The 23,180-nt window shown below is 48.4% G+C and overlaps 2 protein-coding genes across 2 annotated transcripts in view; one reads left to right on the top strand and one right to left on the bottom strand.

Annotated features, from left to right (window-relative positions):
• Positions 1–3,749: 3,749 nt before the first annotated feature.
• LOC126519810 (CAP-Gly domain-containing linker protein 4-like) overlaps positions 3,750–23,180 on the bottom strand; it is a 69,636-nt gene continuing 50,205 nt past the window's right edge. Inside the window, exon 13 of the mRNA XM_055065420.2 lies at positions 3,750–4,237. Within this exon, the coding sequence (XP_054921395.1) occupies positions 4,149–4,237 (89 nt within the window). The 3' untranslated portion in view covers positions 3,750–4,148. The remainder of the gene's footprint in view (positions 4,238–23,180) is intronic.
• LOC126519817 (uncharacterized) overlaps positions 6,356–23,180 on the top strand; it is a 35,351-nt gene continuing 18,526 nt past the window's right edge. Inside the window, exons 1-3 of the mRNA XM_055065421.2 lie at positions 6,356–6,641; positions 15,190–15,242; positions 15,341–15,436. Of these exons, the coding sequence (XP_054921396.1) occupies positions 6,497–6,641; positions 15,190–15,242; positions 15,341–15,436 (294 nt within the window). The 5' untranslated portion in view covers positions 6,356–6,496. The remainder of the gene's footprint in view (positions 6,642–15,189; positions 15,243–15,340; positions 15,437–23,180) is intronic.

The raw sequence follows: 23,180 nt of genomic DNA, 5'->3' as shown, positions 1-23,180 counted from the left end.
CTGTTGCGAGGCTTGTTATGAACATTTCCAATAAACAAAGACAAGTTCTGTTCACAAATGGCAGATGGCGACGGTATCTGCAGCAGCGTAGAAGCTAGAGGTGTCAGCGGCTCATTAATGCAAAGGCATTGCCATCAGGTTGACGGTTCCACGTGCTTCGCGGTGTCCCAAAAGACAGATGGAGCATGGTTATAACGGCGCGTTATGAGGACAGGCCACAGAAAGAATGCACACAGGACAGACGCCGAAGGAGGGACAGGGCCAAATGTACTGTAGAAAGGACAGCGATTAACAGACTCAGATGGGCTAGTTGGTTGCTGGCTTGAGGGAACGTGGTTGTAACGGCGCGTTATGAGGACAGGACACAGGAAGAATGCACACAGGACAGACGCCTACCATGTTCCATCAAGCCAGCAGCCAACTAGCCCATCAAAGCCTGTGAATCCTAAAGGTCAGTTCTGGGCAAAAACTCAGAGGGATACCGGTACGTTTGAAAGCTAGGCTACGTTTTCTAAAAGAAACTAAGGGCATATAATGAAGACAGAAATAGCGGAAACGTGCGATATATAATTGTTCCAGTCCCCTCAATAAGGTAGGCCCTCTATTTTTTTGCAGCAGTTATCGTCCCATTTCATTCACTAGTGTTTGTTCTAAATTAATGAAGCATGATATTCATTCTCAGATGGTAAACTTAATATCACATAAGTTTGTTTTTTCACCGTGCTCAAAATGGCATTCATAAAGATATTTCGAGCAACACTCAACTAGTTTTATTTTGTAAGTAGCCTCGGCCTAAACATACCTGTCGATTACTTTTTCTTAGACTTCGAGAAGGCATTTGACGAAGTCCCGTAACGACTGCTCCTAAAACTTGCTTGTATAAACATTAATCTTATTTTTACTATAGACTGAATACGTAGCTTCCTAACCGGTAACTGTTTGTATACGCTAACACGTGCTCATCAACACAATCTCCTGTACTTTTCGGTATACCACCAGGCACAATTCTCGGACACCAGTCTTTCTAATTTATATAAATGCGCTTCCTACTGACACCTATCCTTATGTTCGTTTATTCGCAGACGACTCTGTCATTTATCGTCACATAACAAACACTTCCAACATTGAGTTCTTCAATACCACCTCAAACGCGCTGGATCATGCTGTAACCAAACGTTTATGAGTTTACATGCTAAAACGGCATCAGTGCTTTCCTTCCAACAGACAATATTAAAGATCCTAGGACACCTGAGCACTTCTTGTGAGTTTTGATTGCGAAAGCATTAATGACCAATTGAACGCCGCTGAGCGGCCCTTCGAGTTTTGCCCTGCGAGTAATGTATCATAGCGGTACGGGCTTCCCGAGCCAGCAAGCAGCAGCAGCCTGCGTGCCAACGCAACATGCCACCGATGTCTTGCGCGCCGAGAGACCGAAGAAGAAGCAGCGGCCACCAAGGCCGGCGGGAGAGCGCAGCAGCTAAGTCCAGTGAGCGTGAGAGACAGAGAGAGAGAGACGGACCGCGCGCCGGCTTCTGAGAGCGAGGGTGTCGTGGCGTCGCGGTGATGCCCTTTCCCCTCACGCAACACCTGGCGCGCTAACGTGGCAAAGGCGATCCCCCTTTCCCGCGCTCGGCTCCGTCGAAGCGCGCTCGTGCCGTGGCCTCGCAGCCAATGGGAATTTAGGTGTCGTTTCGCTGCTACAGACTACAGACGCCGGCTTTTTCGCTCAGTGGGTAATTTGACACTTTCGCATCGAAAATCTGCGAGCTATACCATATCAGACTACGAAGTATTATCTGTTGAATCACATAAATACATCGGCATAACCATTTAAAGCACTCTAACCTGGTCACGTCATGTAATTGTAATAGCCAATGCGCACCCTTGCGGTTTTCGCTGCCGGTACTTAAGTCTCGCTCCTCCATCAGTAAAATTATTAGCTTACCTTACATTTGTCCGCAATGAATTAGAATATGCATGCTCTGTTTGGGATCCTCGTCAATATAATCTATTATGACTATTCTGATCATGTTAAAGCTTCCGAAATTAAAATTCGTGCTGGTCTTGCTAATCTAGAATCATGATGTCATATCTCTAAACTGTGCCTTTGTCACATATTATATCCCGCGCTAATTCAAATTTCAGCTATCTACCAGATCATCGCCTGTACAGCCACATCTAATTTACACACACACACACACACACACACACACACACACACACACACATATATATATATATATATATATATATATATATATATATATGAATGACAAACATCATAGTAGCGATGTTTGTCTGCTGCCGTGCCTACGGTCTTTGGGGAATAGCTTCGAGAAAGCTGTTCGTTCCTTGTGTTTCTTTGCTGGCCTGTTGTGGCGATGTGGAAGAAAATCCTGGTCCCAATGGTTCTGGTGGTAGTAATAGCGGCAGTCAAAATACCACAGTGCCTAAGAATAATGTGAATGAACCTGATTTGTTGTTGTAGATCATTTATCTGATCGTGAGCTAATTCTTGCAGTTGTTGACGGTCAACAAGATATTATAAGGCGTTTGAATGAATTCAGTGCTGCTCAAGCAGTCCTAACCAATGCACTAACACAATTTCAGGGCAAGCTCGATTACTTGGAATCGCCTCTTGCAAATCTAGCTTCGACCCATGAAAAGAGAGAGAGAGAATCAACTTTTATACTGAGCCCTGCTTGCTGTCATCGAATCGTAAGTCAGTAATGTCGAGCACAATATGGAAACGCTGAATAAAAAACTTGATGACCTCGAAAATCGTGGCAAAAGAAATAACACTATTATACATGGTTTTGCTGAGCCATCCGATGAAACACAGCATTGCTTGCACGATAGCAAAAAGACTCATTCTTCAGGGACAAGGTGAATCTGACTTTAACAGGCATATAAAAGTGTCACATATTGGGTGCAAAACATCGTAACATAGTCAGACCTGTCATAATTAAATTTCTAGATATTCGCGAAAAGTTGCTTGTGTTTCAGAGCTGTTCAAAACTTAGACTCTGGTTTGTAGGTAACGGAGGACTTTTCACAAAAATTCGCCACATAAGAAAAAATTACAGGACAGCACGGTAGAAAACAGGCAAAGAAAGCAACGCGTGAAGCTACTTTTCGAAAAGGTATCGGTGAACGGGAGACTTTTCAAGTGGGATGAAATAAGAAACGATAACGTTGCCGTTCGAAAACGTGTACAAGTAACAGCAAGACAGCTTCAGTTCATTGAAACTTCTAAATATAAACTGCAGAAGCCCTTTGAATAAAGGAATAGATCTTGAGCACTTGATTGCCATCCACGAACCGGATGTAATCGCACTCACTGAAACATGGTTCCATACTTATGCATATGATAGTGAATTTGTGCCGCCAGGATTTCACATACATACATACATACATATATATATATATATATATATATATATATATATATATATATATATATATATATATATATATATATATATATATATGAGCCGACACCTTGCACCACTCCGTCGTGCGTAATGTCAAGGCTGTCCTGGAGCCACTGTTAATAAATAAATAAATAAATAAACGCAGATAAAAGCGCGTAATTATCGCGTAGGAGTGAACCTATATATTCAACAGGAAAGTATGTAGTCTACATAATTGTCAACCTAAGAAAATGTGCCTCACACAGCAAGAGTGCAGGCAGCATTAATTAGTGACAGTTACGGCAGTGAATATATGGTAGAGACTCATACGGAAAAATCATGCCACCACTTTTATTTCAGGTCCTGGCGACACAGTAATGTTGATTTATGGTTGTAGTTTCAAAATAAGTTAATGTAACTTTTAATTGCTTTCTGCCGCTCGCATAGGCAGAACGAGATCTCTGTGTACACGAGAAATGTGTGTTGTACCGTATTTCCCGTCTGTAACCGGCAGAGTGGAATTCCAGCTGAAGTTGCAACCCGTATAAAGGGAAGTTCATTTGTGAAGTTATAGTCGCAGATATGCATTCGAACTTTTATTTTTTTATCAGCGTCACCAGAATAAAATAATGTGTCTCGGCCAATCACTCGAGCAGCACTCGTTTGTAATAAACGATCCTGAGAAATTAGAATAACGAATTGTTCACAATTATTCATAGCCAGCACAGTTGGAAACTATCGATTCAAACAGCACGTCCACTTGGCCTCGTTGTTTTCCAAAGGGGCACTGGACTGAGGGCTCCACCTTCGCCGGGATACTTCCTCTGTGAAAATAAAGTTTTTCATTCATTCATTCGCAGCCAAATGCACTGAGCGTTTCTAGGGACCTAACTTGCTAGGCGCGAGCCGAGCATGCGCCGTCTATACCGTGACAGCACGACGACGACGACGACGGCGGCGGCGGCGGTGCGAAGGCTCCGCGAATGTCTATCGCAGTAATAGGAATAAATAATGACACAACAAACATGGCTATAACATAACTTAGATAACGTAACTATAAATAACATAGCTATAACAAGGTAAAGCAGCGGCGTGAACGTGCCTTGAGTGACCGTAATGGTTGTTATCGCAATAAAGGAAACCGGTCGACACGAAACTGGACTAGGATGTACCAGATTTTTAATATAGCGACGAAGATTGATCAGTTAACAAATGAAAGGAAACGGTGCAGGAAGCTAAACAAACTAAACAAAAACTAAGGAAAAAATATGTTGTCAGTACTTCCAAGGCCCAGTCACATAAACCGGTACGTGATTTAGAAAACCTCAATGGTAGGCCTTTCTATATTTGAAAACTTTTCTACTTATTCAACAGTGTGTCAGAGGCGTTGTAACTACCGTTGTAGTTTCCGACAGGAAGGTTGCGGGGTCCTCAGCACAAAACGATTTTCTGCCTTTACACAGAGACGAATTGAACAATGGGAATTTCTCGAGGAATATCAGCACCCGCATTCATAAAATTTATCTCACGTTAGATCTCATGTTAGTGGTGTCTGGGACTCGCTATCGCGGCGACAGTCGCCTGCGGTTATCGCTCCTTTCGATACGATGAGCGGCTGGCGAAAGAACGGCGGCCAATCATGAAACGCTCGTACGTGAAATAAGGTTTGTGACTAAAGAGCTTCAGCGTCCGTAAAATACAGTTTACAGATTACGGGCTTACCGAAACCGTGGACGGCGACAGGAGCAAAGCTGGTGGCGCCATCTTGTGACGCTTTGTGCAACTACAATGCGTTAAAAACATTTTTGGGACGCGTGAGTGTTGCCGGCGGAAAATCATACAAGTACAGCAACGATTATGAGGCTACCAACGCCACACAAACCGAAGAACCAGTAGTTACGAAATATATGGGATAGGTCGCCTGATCAATGCGTCTTTGTGTAATTTATTCGTGCTTAGTTTTCCAGTCAGTATGGTAGGTCACTGCAGTATTAGCTTAGTGCGCTCTTCGGTTACAAACTCTCCGTCGCAAAATGTCGCTACCGGCGCTGTCACTAGGGACTTTTAGCGTGTCCGCTATTCCGGCAAACCGGAGTGGTTTGAGCGATTGCCGGATGGTCGGGGGCGTAAACGTGAGCGGCCGGAGCGATTCCAGCCGCCTGATGGCGTAAAGCTAAACCAGACAAACACAGAGCCAAAACTGCAGTAACCTACCATGTCGCTGCAGGTGCAAATTTTTGGCAGCGGCGTAATTGTGAACACGATTACGCCGCTGTCGAAAATTTACACCAGCAGCTAAGGAGAATATAGTAATTGGCTCTGTATATATATGGTTGGAGCTTTGCACCGCCAGCTGGCACCACCAATCTGCTCGCTCACGTTTACTCCCCCGCTAATCCGGCAAACCGCCCGCGCTTGCCGGAATACCGGACGCACTAAAATTATCTAATGCCGTAGAACTATGCGGTAACCCGGCATTTTGTAAACATTAATACGTTTACGGAGGGGCTAAAACGCGTACTCTGAGGTCCAATTTTCAAAGCTTTTTCACTCGTAAGGGCTGTTTGCCATTTGCGATGGCTACCTTCGTTACTACTATGTCCAACATGAGTATACGGACCCTGACCTCTATTGTACACGATTTCTACTTTCCTCTCAAAACAAGTACAACCAAAACAAAAGCCGAAAGAAAGTGTGAGCTAAAAAAAGAAGAAATGAAGAAAAGCCGGACCATGGAAAGCAAGATGGCGGCCGCCTCGAGAAGTATGTTCGCATACTCGCAGTGCTCTCTCTCCGCGCTCCACTTAGCGAAAAGAGTATAATGTGCCGGCGACGTTGGCGCGTCATCTCGTTAGCGCGGGATCACGTTGCGCGCCTCGAAGGACGGGGCACGCAAACGCGCGCACGAAAGAAAAAAAAAACGAATATTTAAGACCGCAACGCCGCGCCGCCCGAGTCCTCCCGTCAGTCATCGCGGCCGGGCTGCTCGCTGGCCGCGAAACAAGCAGAGCAGCACCGCGACCGTCCACAAGGAGAACGGAAGGCGAAGAGCAGCGGCGCATTCGGTGCCCACAGCGAGGGACATGCGGAACAACTACGACACGCGGCCGACCGCTATGGCGTCTTCCGGCACTCTTTGGACTTCGGCGCTGGTAACGCTCGTCGCCAGCATAGCGGCCGTGTCCGCGCATGCGCAAGGCGGAGACATCCCGCCGTCCTGCAGTTGGCGTAAGTACGCTTGTCAGCGGGCCCGGCATGCAGTGCTATAAGCACGGGCTATATGCATATCTTTATTCCATCATACATCGTCATCAGCCTATTTATGTCCACTGCAGGACGAAGGCCTCTCCCTGCGATCACCAATTACCCCTGTCCTGCGCCAACCGATCCCTACATGCACCTGCAAATTTCTAATTTCATCACCCCAACCAGTTTTCTGCAAGCCTCGACTGCACTTTCCTTCTCTTGGCGCCCGTTGTGAAGTGCTAATTGTCCACCGGTTATCCATCCTACGCATTACATGGCCTGCCCAGATCTATTTTTTTTTCTGTTAATGCTAGTTAGAATATCGGCTGTATACCCGCTTGCTTTCTGACCCACACCGCTATCTTCCTGTCTCTTAACGTCACTTTATTCGATGTACTATATAATCGCCCACAGGCCGATATTGTACGACACAAATCGGTACATGCACAAGCAAATAAGCATGAACAGTAGAGAAAAAAAACAAATTCAAAATCCAAACGCTGCTATGCTCGCACAACCTTTAAAAGCACGAAATATAACCTAGTCATGATGAAGTTTCAAACATATTCAGGCGGTTCTTCAGCGTCGTGTCGAACTTATTTTTGGAAGCATGTTGCCCGAAGGCGCGGTACCTACAGATACCATCGCTTCGGGCAGCTTATTCCATTGGGAAACAGTGTACGAAAACGTTGCTCGGACTGCTACGTGGTGTAAGCGTCCGACAACTCTTCGTTTACAGTGTAAGCTGTTAAAATCATTTCCTGCGAGAGCCTGTCCTTTCAGGCCACAGTGCATTAACAATTATAGAATACAAGCACTACAGGAGCAATTCTATTGGTTGTCAAAAATTTATATGCTCATACGTTTGGCGATCAGACTAGCTAACGGAACACTATTTTTGCATATATATGCACAACCGATTTGACAATGTGACGTGTTACCGCGTGACAAAAGCATCTGTGCGCCGATGCGCATTGGCCACGCTATAGATGTCGCATCTCTGTTCACCGGGGGTGGCATCTCGTCAACTCAAAAGCGCTGCGTGTCCTCGTATTGGAATCCGCTCTTCCGTACCTAATACCGCGTTTTCCATAGAGAGTGCGTGGTACCGTTTAGATCAGATCCAGTGATGACGTCGGCTAATAGACTTGCTATTCTGGTCATGCATGCTCAAGCAGTGCTTGTAGGTTGTCTGAAACATTGCGGGAACCGAGTAAGTCTTGTATACTCGGTTCCCTTAAGAGTGTGCGGTGATAACTTGGAACTCCTAATTAATTACCAAATTCGCACTGAACCTTGGCATATAGAGTCTGCGGGTGCCACGACATCCACGGCAGGAAGTCTTCTAAAAGTTTTCAGCCGTGTGCGTGTGAATTTCTGCACACTTGAACGATGTCTGCGAAGACTTCAGCGTTAGCTAAAGATTGCACTGAAAGTCTTTGTTATTTAGGCATTCACTAATGGCTGACCCTGTTTTGACGTATGCCTATAACAGTGCACGTATAACCGCATCAGTTTGACCTTACGCTATCACTTACAACCCTAACAGCATAAGCTTCTCGGCGTGTATGCCTACTGGGGAATATTACTCACAATTCGCGCTGTAGGCCTAATTGTTAGCTGTTAATGTGTAGCCTCAACGGCGCCTGGAACGGATGGTGGCAGGAATGACGTCACTGGTCATGCATGTTGATCAGTTACGATACTATCCCGTGGTCCGCCATCTTAGTCAAAGAAGGTGTGTGGAGAAGTGAAGTTGCAGGTTTTGTATATCCTCTATTCCCGCAAGCCGCTACAAGATGGCACTTGTCCGTGTCCGGAAAATCGCTCGGTAAATAAATGTTTTCATAGCCAGCCGCCAGTGCACGGTTGCATTTATTTGAATAGGAGAGTCAGCACAGTTGGAGGCTTGAGTGAGTAGCCATAAGCTTTCCTTATGTATATAAGGCCCACACCCGATAAAGATTTACAAAATAAATGCAGGCCTTAACAAGCAAATACGGTATACCGGGTGTCCCAGCTTTCATGCACCAAGTTTAAGAAAAGACGATACGGGTGAAACTAACTGCACTTTGTTAGAATCAACTTATAGAAACGTTCTTTTATTTTTGTTCTTCCTAGTTAGTTTGTAACAAATATTTAACTAACTTTTATACTTAGGGCACGGCAGGTATATCAACGCTAGTTGATAGTGTTTAGGAAAACATTATTTTGAATTGTCTTGCGGCGCTAGTAGCGCGTTACATTACGCGTGGCTCTTTCTTCCGCGTTTAATAGAAATAATAGAACAAAATAACACGGGACTACGCGCTCTCATACAGCGACAACAGTGTTCGCAAACGAGCTCAATGACTCATGGTCTCTGAGACGGCGCATTCAGGTAAACCCAACGTTACTAGACAAGGTTCGGAAACCTGCGCGGCGATCTCAGAGGCCGTGTCTTGCCTCTATGCCCCGCGCGTCCCGTTCGAGCTGGTCCTGAAGCGGGCGGCATGCGCCGATGACGCATGAAAAAAAATCCCCCTTGCAATAAATCAATAACATACGCCACAAGCCAATTAAACAATAAGGTAGCTTTTTTGTATTTGCATTCCTTGTGTTGCATTTTTTTTTGCATGTAGCTATGTGACAGACCTTTCTTGATAGCAAACCACTGTTCAGCTAGTTCGCGCATTAATTTAGTTGGTCGTTACACGAGTGACGGGACGAACACAAATTCCGAACAGAGAGATAAATGGAGCACACCTACACTGTAACATAATTTACACCATTAATAGTGAATAAGGGTGTAAATCAAACTATAGCTCCCACCCTCACAGCCCAAAGGTGTAAGAGTGACTCCAAAGTGTGTAAGGGTGAGTTATCCACCTCAAAAGGGAGTAACAGTGACTCCAGAAAGTGACTCCCCAAAGAACGTAAGTGTGAGGGATAAACCGATTTACACCCATACGCAGTTTCAAGGGCGTACATTACTTCACATTGCAGTGTGACGTGAACCATGTTAGTGTTGCCGTTCGTGGCCACTTTCCGCCAAATCGGCTACTCTTCTGGAGCGTATGGCGGTTCATATTTGAGACCGGCCAACTGGCTATGCTTTTCACATATCTCGGCGAAGTTTATAGCCAATTTTTTTCATGAGCGCACGAAATGATGATTGGACGCCTATGTTATACTGCACAGCATATACAGTACTAGGCACTGTAGCTACGTCATTCACAAGCACACAACGGACCTATGTTTTCCCCGATATATTGTTAATGCGACTTGTTTTCCCCTCCGCTCAATCACTGCCGCATGTTCGACTTCTCAGATTTATTATCACTCTGAAGCCACGAGGCTCGTGAGCAATGTCATGCAGCATTGGCGGAGGAGCAGGGCCTACGTCGCAGTCTTTCTAATGACTTTATGTTCAGTGGCTAAAATGGTTACTCTAGAAAGCAATACAATAAATGAAAATTTAGAAGCGCCACTTTGTCACAATCACTGTATCGCATATAAGGGAGCAACACCGTGGTTATAGCGCGAGAAACAGGGCAATAACTGCAGTGCTGCCAACGCAAGGGAAATTACGTGGAGGATGACGTGACGCCGCAATGATGGCCAATACCTGGCTGCTGACGTGACGTGAACTGCTGACTTTACAACCGTGTTTTGATTTCAGTCACCGCAAATTACCTTCGCATTAGCATGCAACGTATGACTTGTGGTCACACCGCAGCGTAGTGAACGCTCGATAATGGAGCACAGCTACGCTGTCAATTTATGTGCCCCTTGATGGAGTCCCAGGTGAAGTAACAGTGGCTTTGTCGAGGAAGAAAAAAGAATGGCCGCCCATCTACTTGCTTCGCTCGAAATGCTGTGTAAGCACGTAAGCGTGGTGGCGCTACGTCTGTACGTCACGGTATGCAAGAAAAATTGATTGCACATGCTTTATACTGGTGTCGTGAGGTGGCACACCGTGTGACATTGCGACATTCTGTAGGGCTGGTAAGGCGCTTATCTTCCTTGCAATTCGAGAAAAAAAATAGTATCAATCTTGGCACTTTATTGTTGTCCAAGCTAGTTTTGCATGTAGAGCAGAACGTAACCGTGCTGACGTCTTCTTGTGTGAATATGGGGGCTTCAAGCAAATAGGAGGCTGTAAAGTTAGCACAAGCTTCACTGCAACATCATTTCAGCCTTAGTGCATAGGCTTCATTCTCTAAATATTTTAAAACAAGCTTGGAAATAAGGTTAAACTAATAATGTTCAGTCTATTCGCATAACAAAAGTATCTTTCGAGAAACCGTATCGGCATCCCGAGCAACCGCTATCTTACAAAAATTTAGGGAAATCTAGGAAAGTTCTGTATCCAAGTTTGGGGAGAACTTGACTTCGGAGCTAGCAGCGCGGCGGATAAGTTGCGAAAGCAAACAAATATGACATCAGCCTTCTTGAGCTCTGGATCTGGGAAACGTGCTAAGCAAGAAGCTCATCAACCTTCGTGGTGACTGTCAATAAAGCAGCGACCGAGAGCGCTATTGCTCCAGTTCCTGAAGCAAATAGGAGTTCTGCTGTAATCGAAGCTGTCAAATGCTTTGTCGGCACTTCGCAGGTTGAACGCCATTAACCCAGAAACTAAAGGAAGCTCGCAGAGCCAGGTTGATACAATGGCACTGTGAGCTCATTTCTCCGAATACTCCGATATCGGTGCTCGAGTCAGGAATACGGCATTTCCAAATGGTTGCCAGTATATGTTAGTCCAAACAATAAGCGTTAACCTCCTGGAACGGAATGGCGCAGCTTACAGAAATATCCCCTGCACATGCCCACGTGAGTGCGCTTTAACAAAGACGTACAGCTTTCGCACAAGCTGATAGCTCGACCTGCCAAGATAGCACGTTACATGTTTAGGAAGTACGTGGTGACGAAACATCATCGAGCAGTCGTGTCAGCGAATGGCACCAAAGGTTTCGGGAGAGCACAGATTCGGTGCAAGACAAACCCACAGTCGGTCGCCTGTCAACAAAGTCGCCGTTGTCATCAGCCTATTTTTATGTCCACTGCACACATTTCCCAGCGACGGCCAATTACCCCTGTCTTGCTCTAGCTGGTTCCAACTTGCGGCCGCAAATTTTCTCATTTTCGCCACACATCGCTGGAAACGTTGAAAACTGCCTTGTTGCGGCACGCATGTCACAAGTGAAATTCGACCGGGATTTACGCGTCATCGGACCTTACTCAACGATTTACGAACACGGAAACAAAATCGGATGCAAAATCGTCCCTCGCGTACTGACAGAAGAGAAAAAAAACCAGACGAACAATCACTGCTGAACTTTCGCAAAGGGTCAAAAGTGATTCCACATATCCGGCAATTTGTATGCCGTCGCTTGGAGATACTCAGATATGTTCTTTTGCATTCCGCCTAATTACATAATTGATCTTAATGAATTAATCAACTTCGCAAACATTATAATTAGATTAAAAGTGGCAATAGAAAAATTGTGGAGCATCATGAAAAACTCCCTATATAGCTTTCTGTTGCCCAGTACATGCTACATAAAAGTGTTTTTTCGATCGTGAAAGAAGCACGCAAATATACGCAAAGTGCCTCGATATCTGCGCCAAATATGTACAATTGCCCGTGGCAGACAGCACACTTACAACCCTCGACCTAAATAACTCGAGGCGGCCACTACTCACTTAAATAATTACCATGGCACTAATTATCGTTTTAATTACCAACTACACGAAAGCAAACTTTTCTCCATACTGCTTCCGACTGCATCGACCGAAAAAAACAAAACAAAAAAATGAAAGCGCCACGTGATTGCTTACAACAACGTCCTCGACAGAAGGCACGTAATGAGCCAGACGAGAAAGATAATTAAACGAAAGAGAGAACGCGGCGTCATGACATACGTGCAGCACAAGGCATATCAGAACAGGAGCCAGCTATACAGTACACACACATGTATACCTATGTGGTTGTGTGTGTGTGTTACGTATGAATGAGTGCTATAACACCTGCGAATGCCATACCACGGTCGCCACGGCATGCGTCAGGCCTAGAATGGCGCCGGAAGCCCGTGTGTTGTACGGCACCTGACACAATGCGAGACTTTCCCACCTACAGATGCCTAGGTTGTCAAAAAAGAAGGAAAAGAACATACGGTCATACACAGAACAATTCTACAGCCCCTAACATAATAGTAAGCACAATTTCTACGGCTCCTTGCAAGAGATATAAACGAGAGCGTTTTAAATCTATACTTCAGCCAGCTTAAGTGGATACTAAACAGAAACAAGTCAGCTTAGACCAACAATTAATGTTTCAAAACTATGTATTCTCGTTAATTTCGCGGTAACAGGCTGGTTATTAGAAGTGAAAATCAAGGTCAGTTTCACTTCCTAAAATTCGTGCCTAACCAGCGCCAGAGTGGCGTAAATCATTCCAAAGCTATAAAACATCGTTATAACGAAACGGGATATAACTAAATAATAGCTATAACGAAGTGAAATTCCGTTAGAAATCCCCATAGAGGTTCATACTGCAGTACAGTTAACGGATATAACGATGTAACGGATATAACGGATTGCAGCTCCCATTTAAATTTCGTTCTAACGAGGTTTTACTGTGATTCTATCGTCGAGGCTCAGTAAAATTTATTCTAGCTCGTTAAGTTCAGTCATTGGCTGCTTTATAATGCAATATAGTCCATCTTTACCGATCAAAAGAAATTAACTAGGCCCGTGAAGGCACCGTCAATATTCATGACGTCAGGAAGCGCAGGTGCGGGAACTTCACGGCGGCGGCGCCGCTCATATCTTTCGTTTCTTTTTTTCCCCCCTTCTTTTTAATCTTTTCTGGCTTCCCGAGCATGTTGCTGCGGTAAGAGTAACTTTTTTCTTGATATTGTGTAAAGGTAACCTGCTAATACACTTAAAATATATTTCTTTTTTTTTCTCTCTCTCTCTTTAGTGTACCTCTAAACACAGTGACCGTACTATCGATGAGAAATGCTCACGGTGCATAGGTATCTCTAAAAAGCTGAATTCCCGCGCAATTTGTGCATCACGCATGCTGCCAGTTTTAGTCCAGGTCAGCATGCCGCTGCTCAGCCTTTCTTTTTTCCGCGCCCCTTCATTTTTACACGCCAACTGTACTTCCCATTAGAGTAGCATTCCAATTCAGCAAGATATGACACCAGAAAAAAAAATGCTGCCGTCGAAATACCATATATAAAGCGTGTTTGCGCGTATTCGCAGCAGTCGTAAGATATATAGGCTGAGGTAACTTATCACCTGCAGCCACCTTATGTATACTTTTGCGTGCGTAAACTATCTCTGTCCACCATGTTAACAACAACAGCAGGAGCAAAAAGGTATTTCTTCTCAGAACAAACGATGAAATCACTATCCATGCGAGGCACAATCCAGTAGACTGCTCGAGAAGACCCGAGAAGTATTCCCTGAAGTGACGTAGCCCGTCTCTTCCGATTGACCACCACGTAGGGCGTCCCCATCTCCTCGCACACGAGCCCGCTGCGGCTCGCTCACACGTGACGAGTACAAATAACTCTTCTCTCCGTTAATGAGATATATCTGCAAACGGCAGCTGCGGGCTAGGCGTTCGCTACGCACGGCGATGCGTAACCGCCACTGGTGCGCTCATTGGGAGATCACGCGGGCACGAACTCACGTGCGAACGACTCACATTCTCGGTATAACAGCAGTCGCAAGAGAACAAGGTAGCGCTTCTCGAAGGCGCCCGCCATACGGCTGTTCTGCACCTTTTACAAAAAAGGGGGCCATACTGCAATAGAGCAACGATAGTGTTCTATATCGAGTAACTATAGAAAGATGGTACAATTTATTTATTTATTTATTTATTTATTTTATTGTCACGTGTCTGCTGGGACGCCGAAGCAGGAATAGCACACTCGGCAAGAGAGGCACCGACAATTGTCGTCGAAACTTTCGCGTCACTTTAGGCACAACGGAAAAATGACAAAAGAGCAAAAAACGTAAAGATAGATTACGTTAAAGGAAACAAGTTGTTTGTGTAGCTCCTTACAACAGTTGATTGCTACCAATACAAAACGAAAGAAAGAAAGAAAGAAAGAAAGAAAGAAAGAAAGAAAGAAAGAAAGAAAGAAAGAAAGAAAGAAAGAAAGAAAGCTTGAGAAAGTGGACGCAACCTGACGCCACTCCGACATTTGCACGCCACTCAGCATTTCTTTGGGGCCCGCAGTGAGCAAAACGTTAGTCAGGCGTCAATCAGAACGGAACTTGAAGATGTATGACTGATAAGGTGTGGTGTTAATACGGAGACGTGGAAGGCCAGCCCATCAACTGCTTCTTAATTGGTTTTACTTGCGCGGTCGAAGAGAGCCAAGAAAGTGTGGCTTCTCTCTCCTTTCTTAAAGCATTTCTTATTTGCCTCTATCGCGGTCTTGACGGTGCAGCGGTCATTTTCGTGATGCATTTCCAAACAGCCTGCAGCGTCAAATCCTCCAAACGATTGTTCGCCTTGTTCGCAACGCAGTGAACGCCGTCATCGAGGGGTGCTCAGACGACAGCTTCGAGTTCAAGGACATCGTAAGTGGGCCCTCAACCGCACGTCGTACGGTTGTTCTCCCCACAGAGGGGTCCAGGAGCGAGCTCGTAAATAAACAAGTCGCGCGCCCTATTCGCAGTCAGGCTGGGACCTGCTGAAGCGGGAGTACTTCGCCTGTCTCTACTCTCGGATCATACAGGCGGACTCGCGAACCACCTGCCAAGACGACGCGCTGGTGAGTGATCTTTTTGTTTTTTTTTTGGCCTCACGGCACAAACAGAAGAGTAATCTCGATCATTTCATTCCTTGCTATGGGAGTGCAATGTAGTTATAGGAGGGATGGCAGTTACTCCGGAGACCCTGTCGTCGAGGTGGGCCGCCGCTCTGCACAGCCCAGACCTCGGAATCCAGATGTGGGCAGTCCAGCAAGCCCGTGAGGCGGCGTTGAGGCAGGGCCTTGACGTTCCTTCGTGGGAGACCTGAGCCCGGGTCGCGTTAAACCTTGCCGGACGTACAAGAAAGTTGTATCCATCCATCCATTTCATTCCAACGAAACTGAAGGAAATAAACTGCCGAACTTGAGAAGGAGAAAACTGGCATTCCGTCAAGTGCAGCAAGAAAAGCTGCAGAATGAAACCAGCCCACGATGCTCAAAAGAAAACTTTTGCGAGCAGGCATCGAAACCGTCGTCGTACTGCATTTCCATAGTAGTTTATCTTCTGTTCCAGGTGAAGTAACGAAAAGGATAGCAGATCGTAAATCGCCATTTGGCTTCCGCAGGCTCATTTGGTTATAGACAGTTTTCATTTGACAATACCGGTGGGCGGGGCGCAAGGGAGGCACTTGCACCCCCCTCTCCCAAGCCCCACCAGTCAAGAGTGGGGAGGGGCAAGTAAACTTTCTACCCCTCTCCCCACATTTATAAAGCACGCGCTGTCGACCTCTCACTGGCAAATCCAACAACACAACAGCCGAGTCCAAGTTTTCTTTTGGAATAGCGGACACGTGAGTAATGTTTTAATCGTATTTATTACGCATCCTCTGCTTGTGCAGTGAAGGCTACGTTCCGTGCCTCACCACCACTGTCGGCGGCGTTTATGGTAGGTTTAGCCACCGTCCCCAATTTAGTGGGACAGTCCCTACTTTCGAGTAAATGTCCTGAGTCCTGACTTTACCCAATCGACATAGCCAGGTGTCCTGAAATGAGCTTTTTGAAGACAGGGTCTTCCTGACTGACTTCACACGGAGGGTTGTCGTATCGGGGACATCATTACCTAGTAACCACTTCCAGAAAAGAAAAATGCGGTCGGTTAGGTGACCAGCATTTAGCGTTGATCGACGTCGCATTGTCAAGTGGCACCATCTGTTAGGTGCAAATCGACACACTTTCACGTCTCGGTGCCGTCGCTTTAGGCCAAGCAGCTCAAAAATAAACGAGCGCTCTCAATTGTAGCAACAAAATAACAGCGAGGTTCATACTTTGTCTTGAGCGAAAGAAGATTGTCCTGGGCAAAGGGATAAGACTAAGCGATCTGATTTTACCACTTATTTCTTGCTGTCGTGACGGTGAGCAAGTGGGACGGGTGATCTATAGGATCGAAGCGAGCAGCCTGGGTGCTTCCATGTTGTTACGCAAACACGGTGTACAGCGGGAGCATTCCAGGTAAACTTTATCGGAGCCCGGTAAACTATGCGCGTGCGCAGTTGCGGCAGCCTGTACCAGTAACAATCATGGTAAGATGCTAAAACACTCTAGTATTACATGAATATGCTGACGTGATGAATTCCTGAATGTTTGCGCCGACCCCTCTGCCGCTGTACGACAATGCGACGTCGGGGATTTGAAAGAGATTTGTCGTACTTGGGCTGTTGTGGCTCGGTAAATGTCCTTGAAGCTTGCCAAGTTCAGTCAATTTGACTCCATTAAGGTACAATGTAGTCCATCCTTACCCATAAAACATTAACTAAGCCAGAATGGACGTTGTCAAGATCCATTAGGCAAATGCTGTCTGTGCTGCGACCTTCCAAAGCGGTGTTGCAACCTGTTTTTCGTTCTTGCGTCTTTTCTGGCTTGCCAAGGCTTTCCTCTCGGTAACAGTGGCTTTTCTTTTTCTTACGGTACTAAGTGCTAAGTTACTAATACTGGTAACTTACTAATACAGTTCAAATTATTTCCTTCTTTAGCGTCCTCCTATTCTTGTGCATTTCGTGCTGCGGCACATGCGCAATTTATTTATTTATTCTTATTTCAATTGTACCACCTGCTTCTTGGCCTATTCTCCGTTGTGGGCATGTGACATACTCTGGAGATCATCATCGTCACCATCTGAAGGAATCACCATCAACATTACCGAGAAACGCACGCGCACTCGCCGCGCGACGAAGCCAAGGATACCTCGCGCGTGTCCTCGAATCCTGCGGCAGACACTGATCCGTCGCTGCTCCCTCGTTCAGTGGCATCATGGAAGGACGTCGTCCCAGCGTAGCTCGAAGCAGTCGTCCGCCCGTCTTCCCCCGCTGCGACCAAAGTCGAGGTGCCGGTCCAACGCCGGTCGCAAGCACTCGCAAGAGATCGCCGAAGCCCTCACCCCCGCCGAGACGAATCGAGGAGCCTCCGGCCTCTTCTCGGAGAACGGTGACGGGGCGCCACGGCGAAGACGACGAGGCAGCGTTTCCGCCGGCTCTGCCACCCACCGATGCATCGGAGGGGGTCACGCTCGTAGCAGCACCGAGGCGGCCCTTGAAAGTCGCAGCGCTGGCGACCAGCCGCCGACAGCCGCTACCGAAGCCCCGGGAACGCCACGAACGCGCCTGTCGCTCCCAGAAACCTTCGGCAGCCACGGGCTCGACGAAGAAGCACGCCGTGTCGCGTCAACGTCCCGAGGGTTGGTTTCGGAAGGACATGGGCGACTCCACGTACGTCGCTGCGCCGGCGAAAGAGGCGATCGATGTTGAGTCCACCGCGGCACTGCTGACAGGCGCCGTCGCCGAGTACGGGCACGGCTCGCCACCACTGACACATGCAGCGCCGCCGAACTCAACCGCGACGGCGCCCGTACCGGCGAGCAGAACTCCTGGGCATGCGCAAATCGCCGCACAAAGACGCGGTAAGCAACCCGTGCCCAGCGTTAATGTGTACGTGGAGGTGCATAAATCAGACAGAGGAAAGAGTGGAGATAGAAGCGTGGGTTTGGGAACCACTTTCCGGGGCAGTCAGAGCCCGACAAACGAGGATCCGAAAACGTCCGCGCGTCACGGCGGTTCCAGCTCAGAAGTGTCGCTTACGGCGGACACCAGTATAGAGCGCCAACGCAAGACGTCGCTGCTGCAGAATATCTCGACCAGCATCAGCGCCGTCTTGGACAATTTATTTCACACGGGTGCTGGGGCAGAACAGCCGCAGCCCGCTCCCCGCTCTGGCCAAGGTATGCTATCGGATAAGAATGACAACATTGAAGCTGCTTTGGGCGCCAACGATGAAATGGAAGCCGCAGGTCAACGAGGCGAAAGTAGTGTGCGCTCCCGCTATTACCAAGATCGACACATAGGCCAGGCAACTTCTCGCATATCCTTGACACAAATCGTCAGCGTCAGGAGGCGAACTCAGGCGAGAAAACCTCTCACACATAGGCATAAGGACAGACAACGTCAACCACCGGAGAGAGGTAAGGCAGAGCCCGAGGAAAGCCACGCAAAGCTTCCCGAGGTGGTAGGTCTTCCCAGTAAACGGCCGTACCCTGCCGATAAACAAGAGCCGCCGAAAAAAGGCAAGCCAGAGCTTGAAGAAAGCTTTGCAAAACTACCTGAGGTTATCGAGCTCGCCGCTAAACAGCCGGACAATGCCGACAAGCAAGAGCAGTCGAGGAGAGGCAAGGCTGAGCCAGAGGAAAGCTCTGCAAAGCTACTTGAAGTGCTCGAGCTTCCCGCGAAGGAATTCCCTGCAGAGCTACCTGAGGTGGCAGAGCTGCCCGCTGAAACACCATACCCTACGTACGAAACACAAGAGCTTCCCGCCGAGCCCGAGAAAATCCCTGCAGAGCTACCTGAGGTGTCAGAGCTGCCCGCTGAAACACCATACCCTACGTACGAAAAACAAGGGCTTCCCGCCGAGTACGAGGAAATCCCTGCAGAGCTACCTGAGGTGTCAGAGCTCCCCGCTGAAACACCATACCCTACGGACGAAACACAAGTGTCACCTAGAAGAGGCAAGGGAGAGCTCGAGGAATACTATGCAGAGGTACCAGAAGTTGTTGAGCTTCCCGCTGAACCTCCGCATCATGCGGACGAGCAAGAGCCGCCGCGAACAGGCAAGACAGAGCTCGAGGAGATACCTGCAGAACTACTAAAGGTAGTAGAGATGCCCCCTCAACCACCATACCATGCCGACGAGCAAGAGCATCCACCTAGAAAAAGAAAGGGAGAGCCTGAAGAACGTTCTGCAGAAGTACCCGAGGCAAAAGCAAGACGAGCATCGGAAGGCGGCGTAAAGGGCAGGCGGAAGAATAAGCGCAAGAAATCCGCGTCAGCAAGTGACGTTATCGAGGCGACCATTGCTGAGGACACTGAAAAGTCTGAACTGAAAACAAAGGGAAAGCCAGGACGAAGGGGATCCAAAAAGGACGGTGACTTTACCAAAATTGCTTCCGGAAAGAAAGGAAGACGATCATCGGAAGGCCGCGCAAAGGAGAGAGGGAAGAAGCGCAAATTTTCCGGAAGCAGAAAGAAATCAGTTCCGGCAGGACATTCGCCCGAGAGTCCCGAAAAAGACGATTCAATAAAAAAGAAACCTTCGCAAGCGGGATTGCGCGTCAAGAACGACGAAAGCGCGATACCGCCAGAGGAATACGGCAAGTCTATCCTGCGCACCAAGTCCAAAGGTCAGATCATACCGTTCGAGCAGCGCCTGTCCGCCAAGAGTGCCTCCCAGCGGCTGGCTGCGGCATTAGGGAAGGAAGATTCTGCTGCGCCAATGATCAGCGAGCGCGGTGGGTTCGATTCCCACCTGGGCGGCAGTGAAGAGGCGGGTGCGAGACGTACAGCTTCGCTGAACCCTCCGATGATGCGAACCAAGGAGACGAGGGCCGAAGGGAGGCGCTCCTCGCGTACAGCGCAACTGCTTGAAGACGGAGAGGGGCAGAGGGATAGCAGGAAAGACACTAATGAGAGTAGCACAATTGAGGGCAAACGAAAGAAGCGCCGGCGCAGCAAAGGCGAACGTAGTGCAGAATCGGACGCCACTGGGGTGAAGCGGGAAGAGTCTGCAATCGTGCAAGATGTGGGACGCACAACCGGAAGTAAAACGGCACTCGGAAGTAGGAGAGCGTCAACAAAGAAACGGCCCACGAAATCCAAGAAGCAGCAATCAGGGGCCCGCAAGTCACGCGACGAAAGTTATCGTGATGCGGAAAAGCACCTACCGGAGACCAAGGAGAGGGAGCCGTCTTTAGTATCGTATGGAGATCTGGAGCAGGCGTTAGAGGTTCTCGAACAGGCAGCTCTCGTGGCTTTGCCTCTTGAAAGAGCCTTGTTGCCGCTAAACTCATACGAACGCAGCACAGCCGCTGAGGACAAAGAAGCCGATGCTGTCGTACGGGAACATCAACTACAGCCTCTCGCCAGTGCCGAAGCAACCGCAGCTGAACCGGGCACGGCTCCGTCGTCGTTGCAGTATGGTGCAGTGGCGCAGGAGCGCCGCCAAAGTACGCAAAGAAGCCATGTTGGCGCCGATGAGGATTTGGGGCTGAAGGGACCAGACGGTACGCCGCAGGGAGGTCCTGGCCATGTGTCTGCTCCGGGAGCTGATGACGGCGAGCCCAGCCGCCGGCGCAAGGTTTCGTCAGAGAAACAAGCTTCGCGAAAAATGCAAAAGGACGCTAATGGAGACGGCAAGACGGGGCCACTCGTCCCTACGCCAGAGCCCGGCTCTCCTGAAGGAGCAAAGCAAGAGGACGCGCAGTCGCCAGAGATGGTACACGAGGACAACGAGAATCGTCGTAAACAAAAGGGGAGAGACATGGGGGGTGATGGAAAACCTCGAAAAGACGAGAGCGAAGGCAAGATCCGTAAGGCCAAACAAAGCAAAGCTAAAGGTAAATCAAAGGGCCACGTACATAAACAAAAGCACAAACATGGCCAAGAGCACCATGGACACGGACATCACAAGCACGAGAAACGCTCGCGAAAAGAAAGCGACGAAGCGTCTACGAGGTGCGTGGAAACGCAGACTTGTCTGGCGGCTCCTGTGGTAGAGAAGGGTGGAGCGAGCTGCCGAGACTTCAACTTCGGCGTCAGCTTGACCCCCATTACTCGCAGCACGTTGGCTTCGAATGAGCGGAGACTGTCTGGGAGAAAGCAGGCAGGCGACGCTCGAAGACCGTCGAAGGCCCCCCCAGAGGTCACCAAAACGCTCTCGGACTCTCCCGAACCAAAATCGGCTCCCGCGGGCAAAAACGGGTCCGGTGCACGTTCAAGCCGACGCAAATCAAGAAGACAATCAAAAGGCTCCAAAACGGGCCGCAAGCAGCCAAGAAAACAACACACAGAGTTGGGAGGAGATCAAGGAAAGAAGGATGTTGACAGGAGCCCTGAAGAAGGAGTGGGTGAACAGAGTCTCGACAAAAAAAAGAGCAAGAAGCGCGCAAGTTCTAAAGGAATAAAAACTAAACGAAGCAAGCACGGGAGGAAGAAGGTAGGAAAGAAGGGCGCCCAACGAGAGCTTCCAGAAGCCGGAGAGTCGGTCCCTTTTCAGTTCCAGTGGCGTCCCAGGGAAACGAGCCGTCCGCTTAGTTGGAGCACGATGAGGATAGGAATGGAGACGCCATGGCTACTGTCTCCTGTGGAAGAGACACCGTGTCAGGAGAATGCAACGACCGCCCAGGACGTGCTCCCAGCGCTGCCGTCCAGTTCAACGGTTGCTCCCGCAGGCAAAAAAAGACGAGGCCGATCGAAAGGTTCTTCCGGACGTTCCAAAGGCGGGCGCCGTTCAAAGGAAGGCAAGCGCAAGCATTCGAAACACAAGGGTAAAGACACCGAGGGGTCCCCGCAACGTGGAGGCCGAAAAAGTCAACCGAAACACAAAAGTCGAAGCCGTGGAAAAAGGAGCTCTTCGAAACGGAAAAAGGAGAAGAAACTATCGCCTGGTGACGGAGACCCAAAGAGGCTTCTGGACCCTAACGGCCCGCAAGGTCAAACTAGTCGACCGGACCGACTGACTGCTAAGGAAAAGGATGAGGAAAAGACGGCTCCCGTAGAAGTTACGGGCGAACATGGTGGCCGTGACTTCGACTTCGACATGACCCGTCACCCGGTGATTAGTGGGAAATATGGACGTCGGGAACCTAAGAAAAATACCGGGCAGTCGGAGCCGAAAATCGCAATTTCCAAGTCACTCAAAGGAGGAAAGCGGGCAAGGGACAAGAAAGGCAAGTCCCGCAAGCGCCACGAGAGTCGGAAGAGCCACGGACTTCGCAATGGGAAAGCACATGATGATGGCGGAGCCATAGCTACGAGCCCATCGAATTCAAAAGTCCATGCTAGCTTGATCAGAGCCGAGGAGCGAGCAACCCCGGAAGAAAAGGCCGATAACGTGCAAGATGCTGTTGAAGAGCGCTCAAGTGGAATGGGGTCCCGCAACTTCGATTTCGTCATCGGGTCACGTCCGAGGACTCGCGGGAATTTGCCGCGACCTGACCTTACGCAGGTCAGCGAGCCGGCGATAGTCGAAGCGTTCAATCGTTGTCAAGGCGCTTACGTAAGAGACATTCGCGGAGATGACGAGCTAGCAACGAGGGCCGATTCAGAGTACCCGCCCTCCGGAGACTGGGAAGGATCGGGAAATAATCGCGAACGAAAAAGCGGGAGGCATCGCATGCAGTCTGACAGCAAGCACTCGAAGCCGCACTCCGAGAGCGGGAAGTCGTCCTCTCGTGGCAAGAAGCGCGACAGGCGGCGGCGACGGCGCAGGAAGGACTCAAGGAGGC

The sequence above is a fragment of the Dermacentor andersoni genome, chromosome 11 (genome assembly GCF_023375885.2).
Source record: "Dermacentor andersoni chromosome 11, qqDerAnde1_hic_scaffold, whole genome shotgun sequence".
In the NCBI taxonomy this organism is placed as follows: domain Eukaryota; kingdom Metazoa; phylum Arthropoda; class Arachnida; order Ixodida; family Ixodidae; genus Dermacentor; species Dermacentor andersoni.
This window is presented reverse-complemented; position numbering and strand designations above follow the sequence as displayed.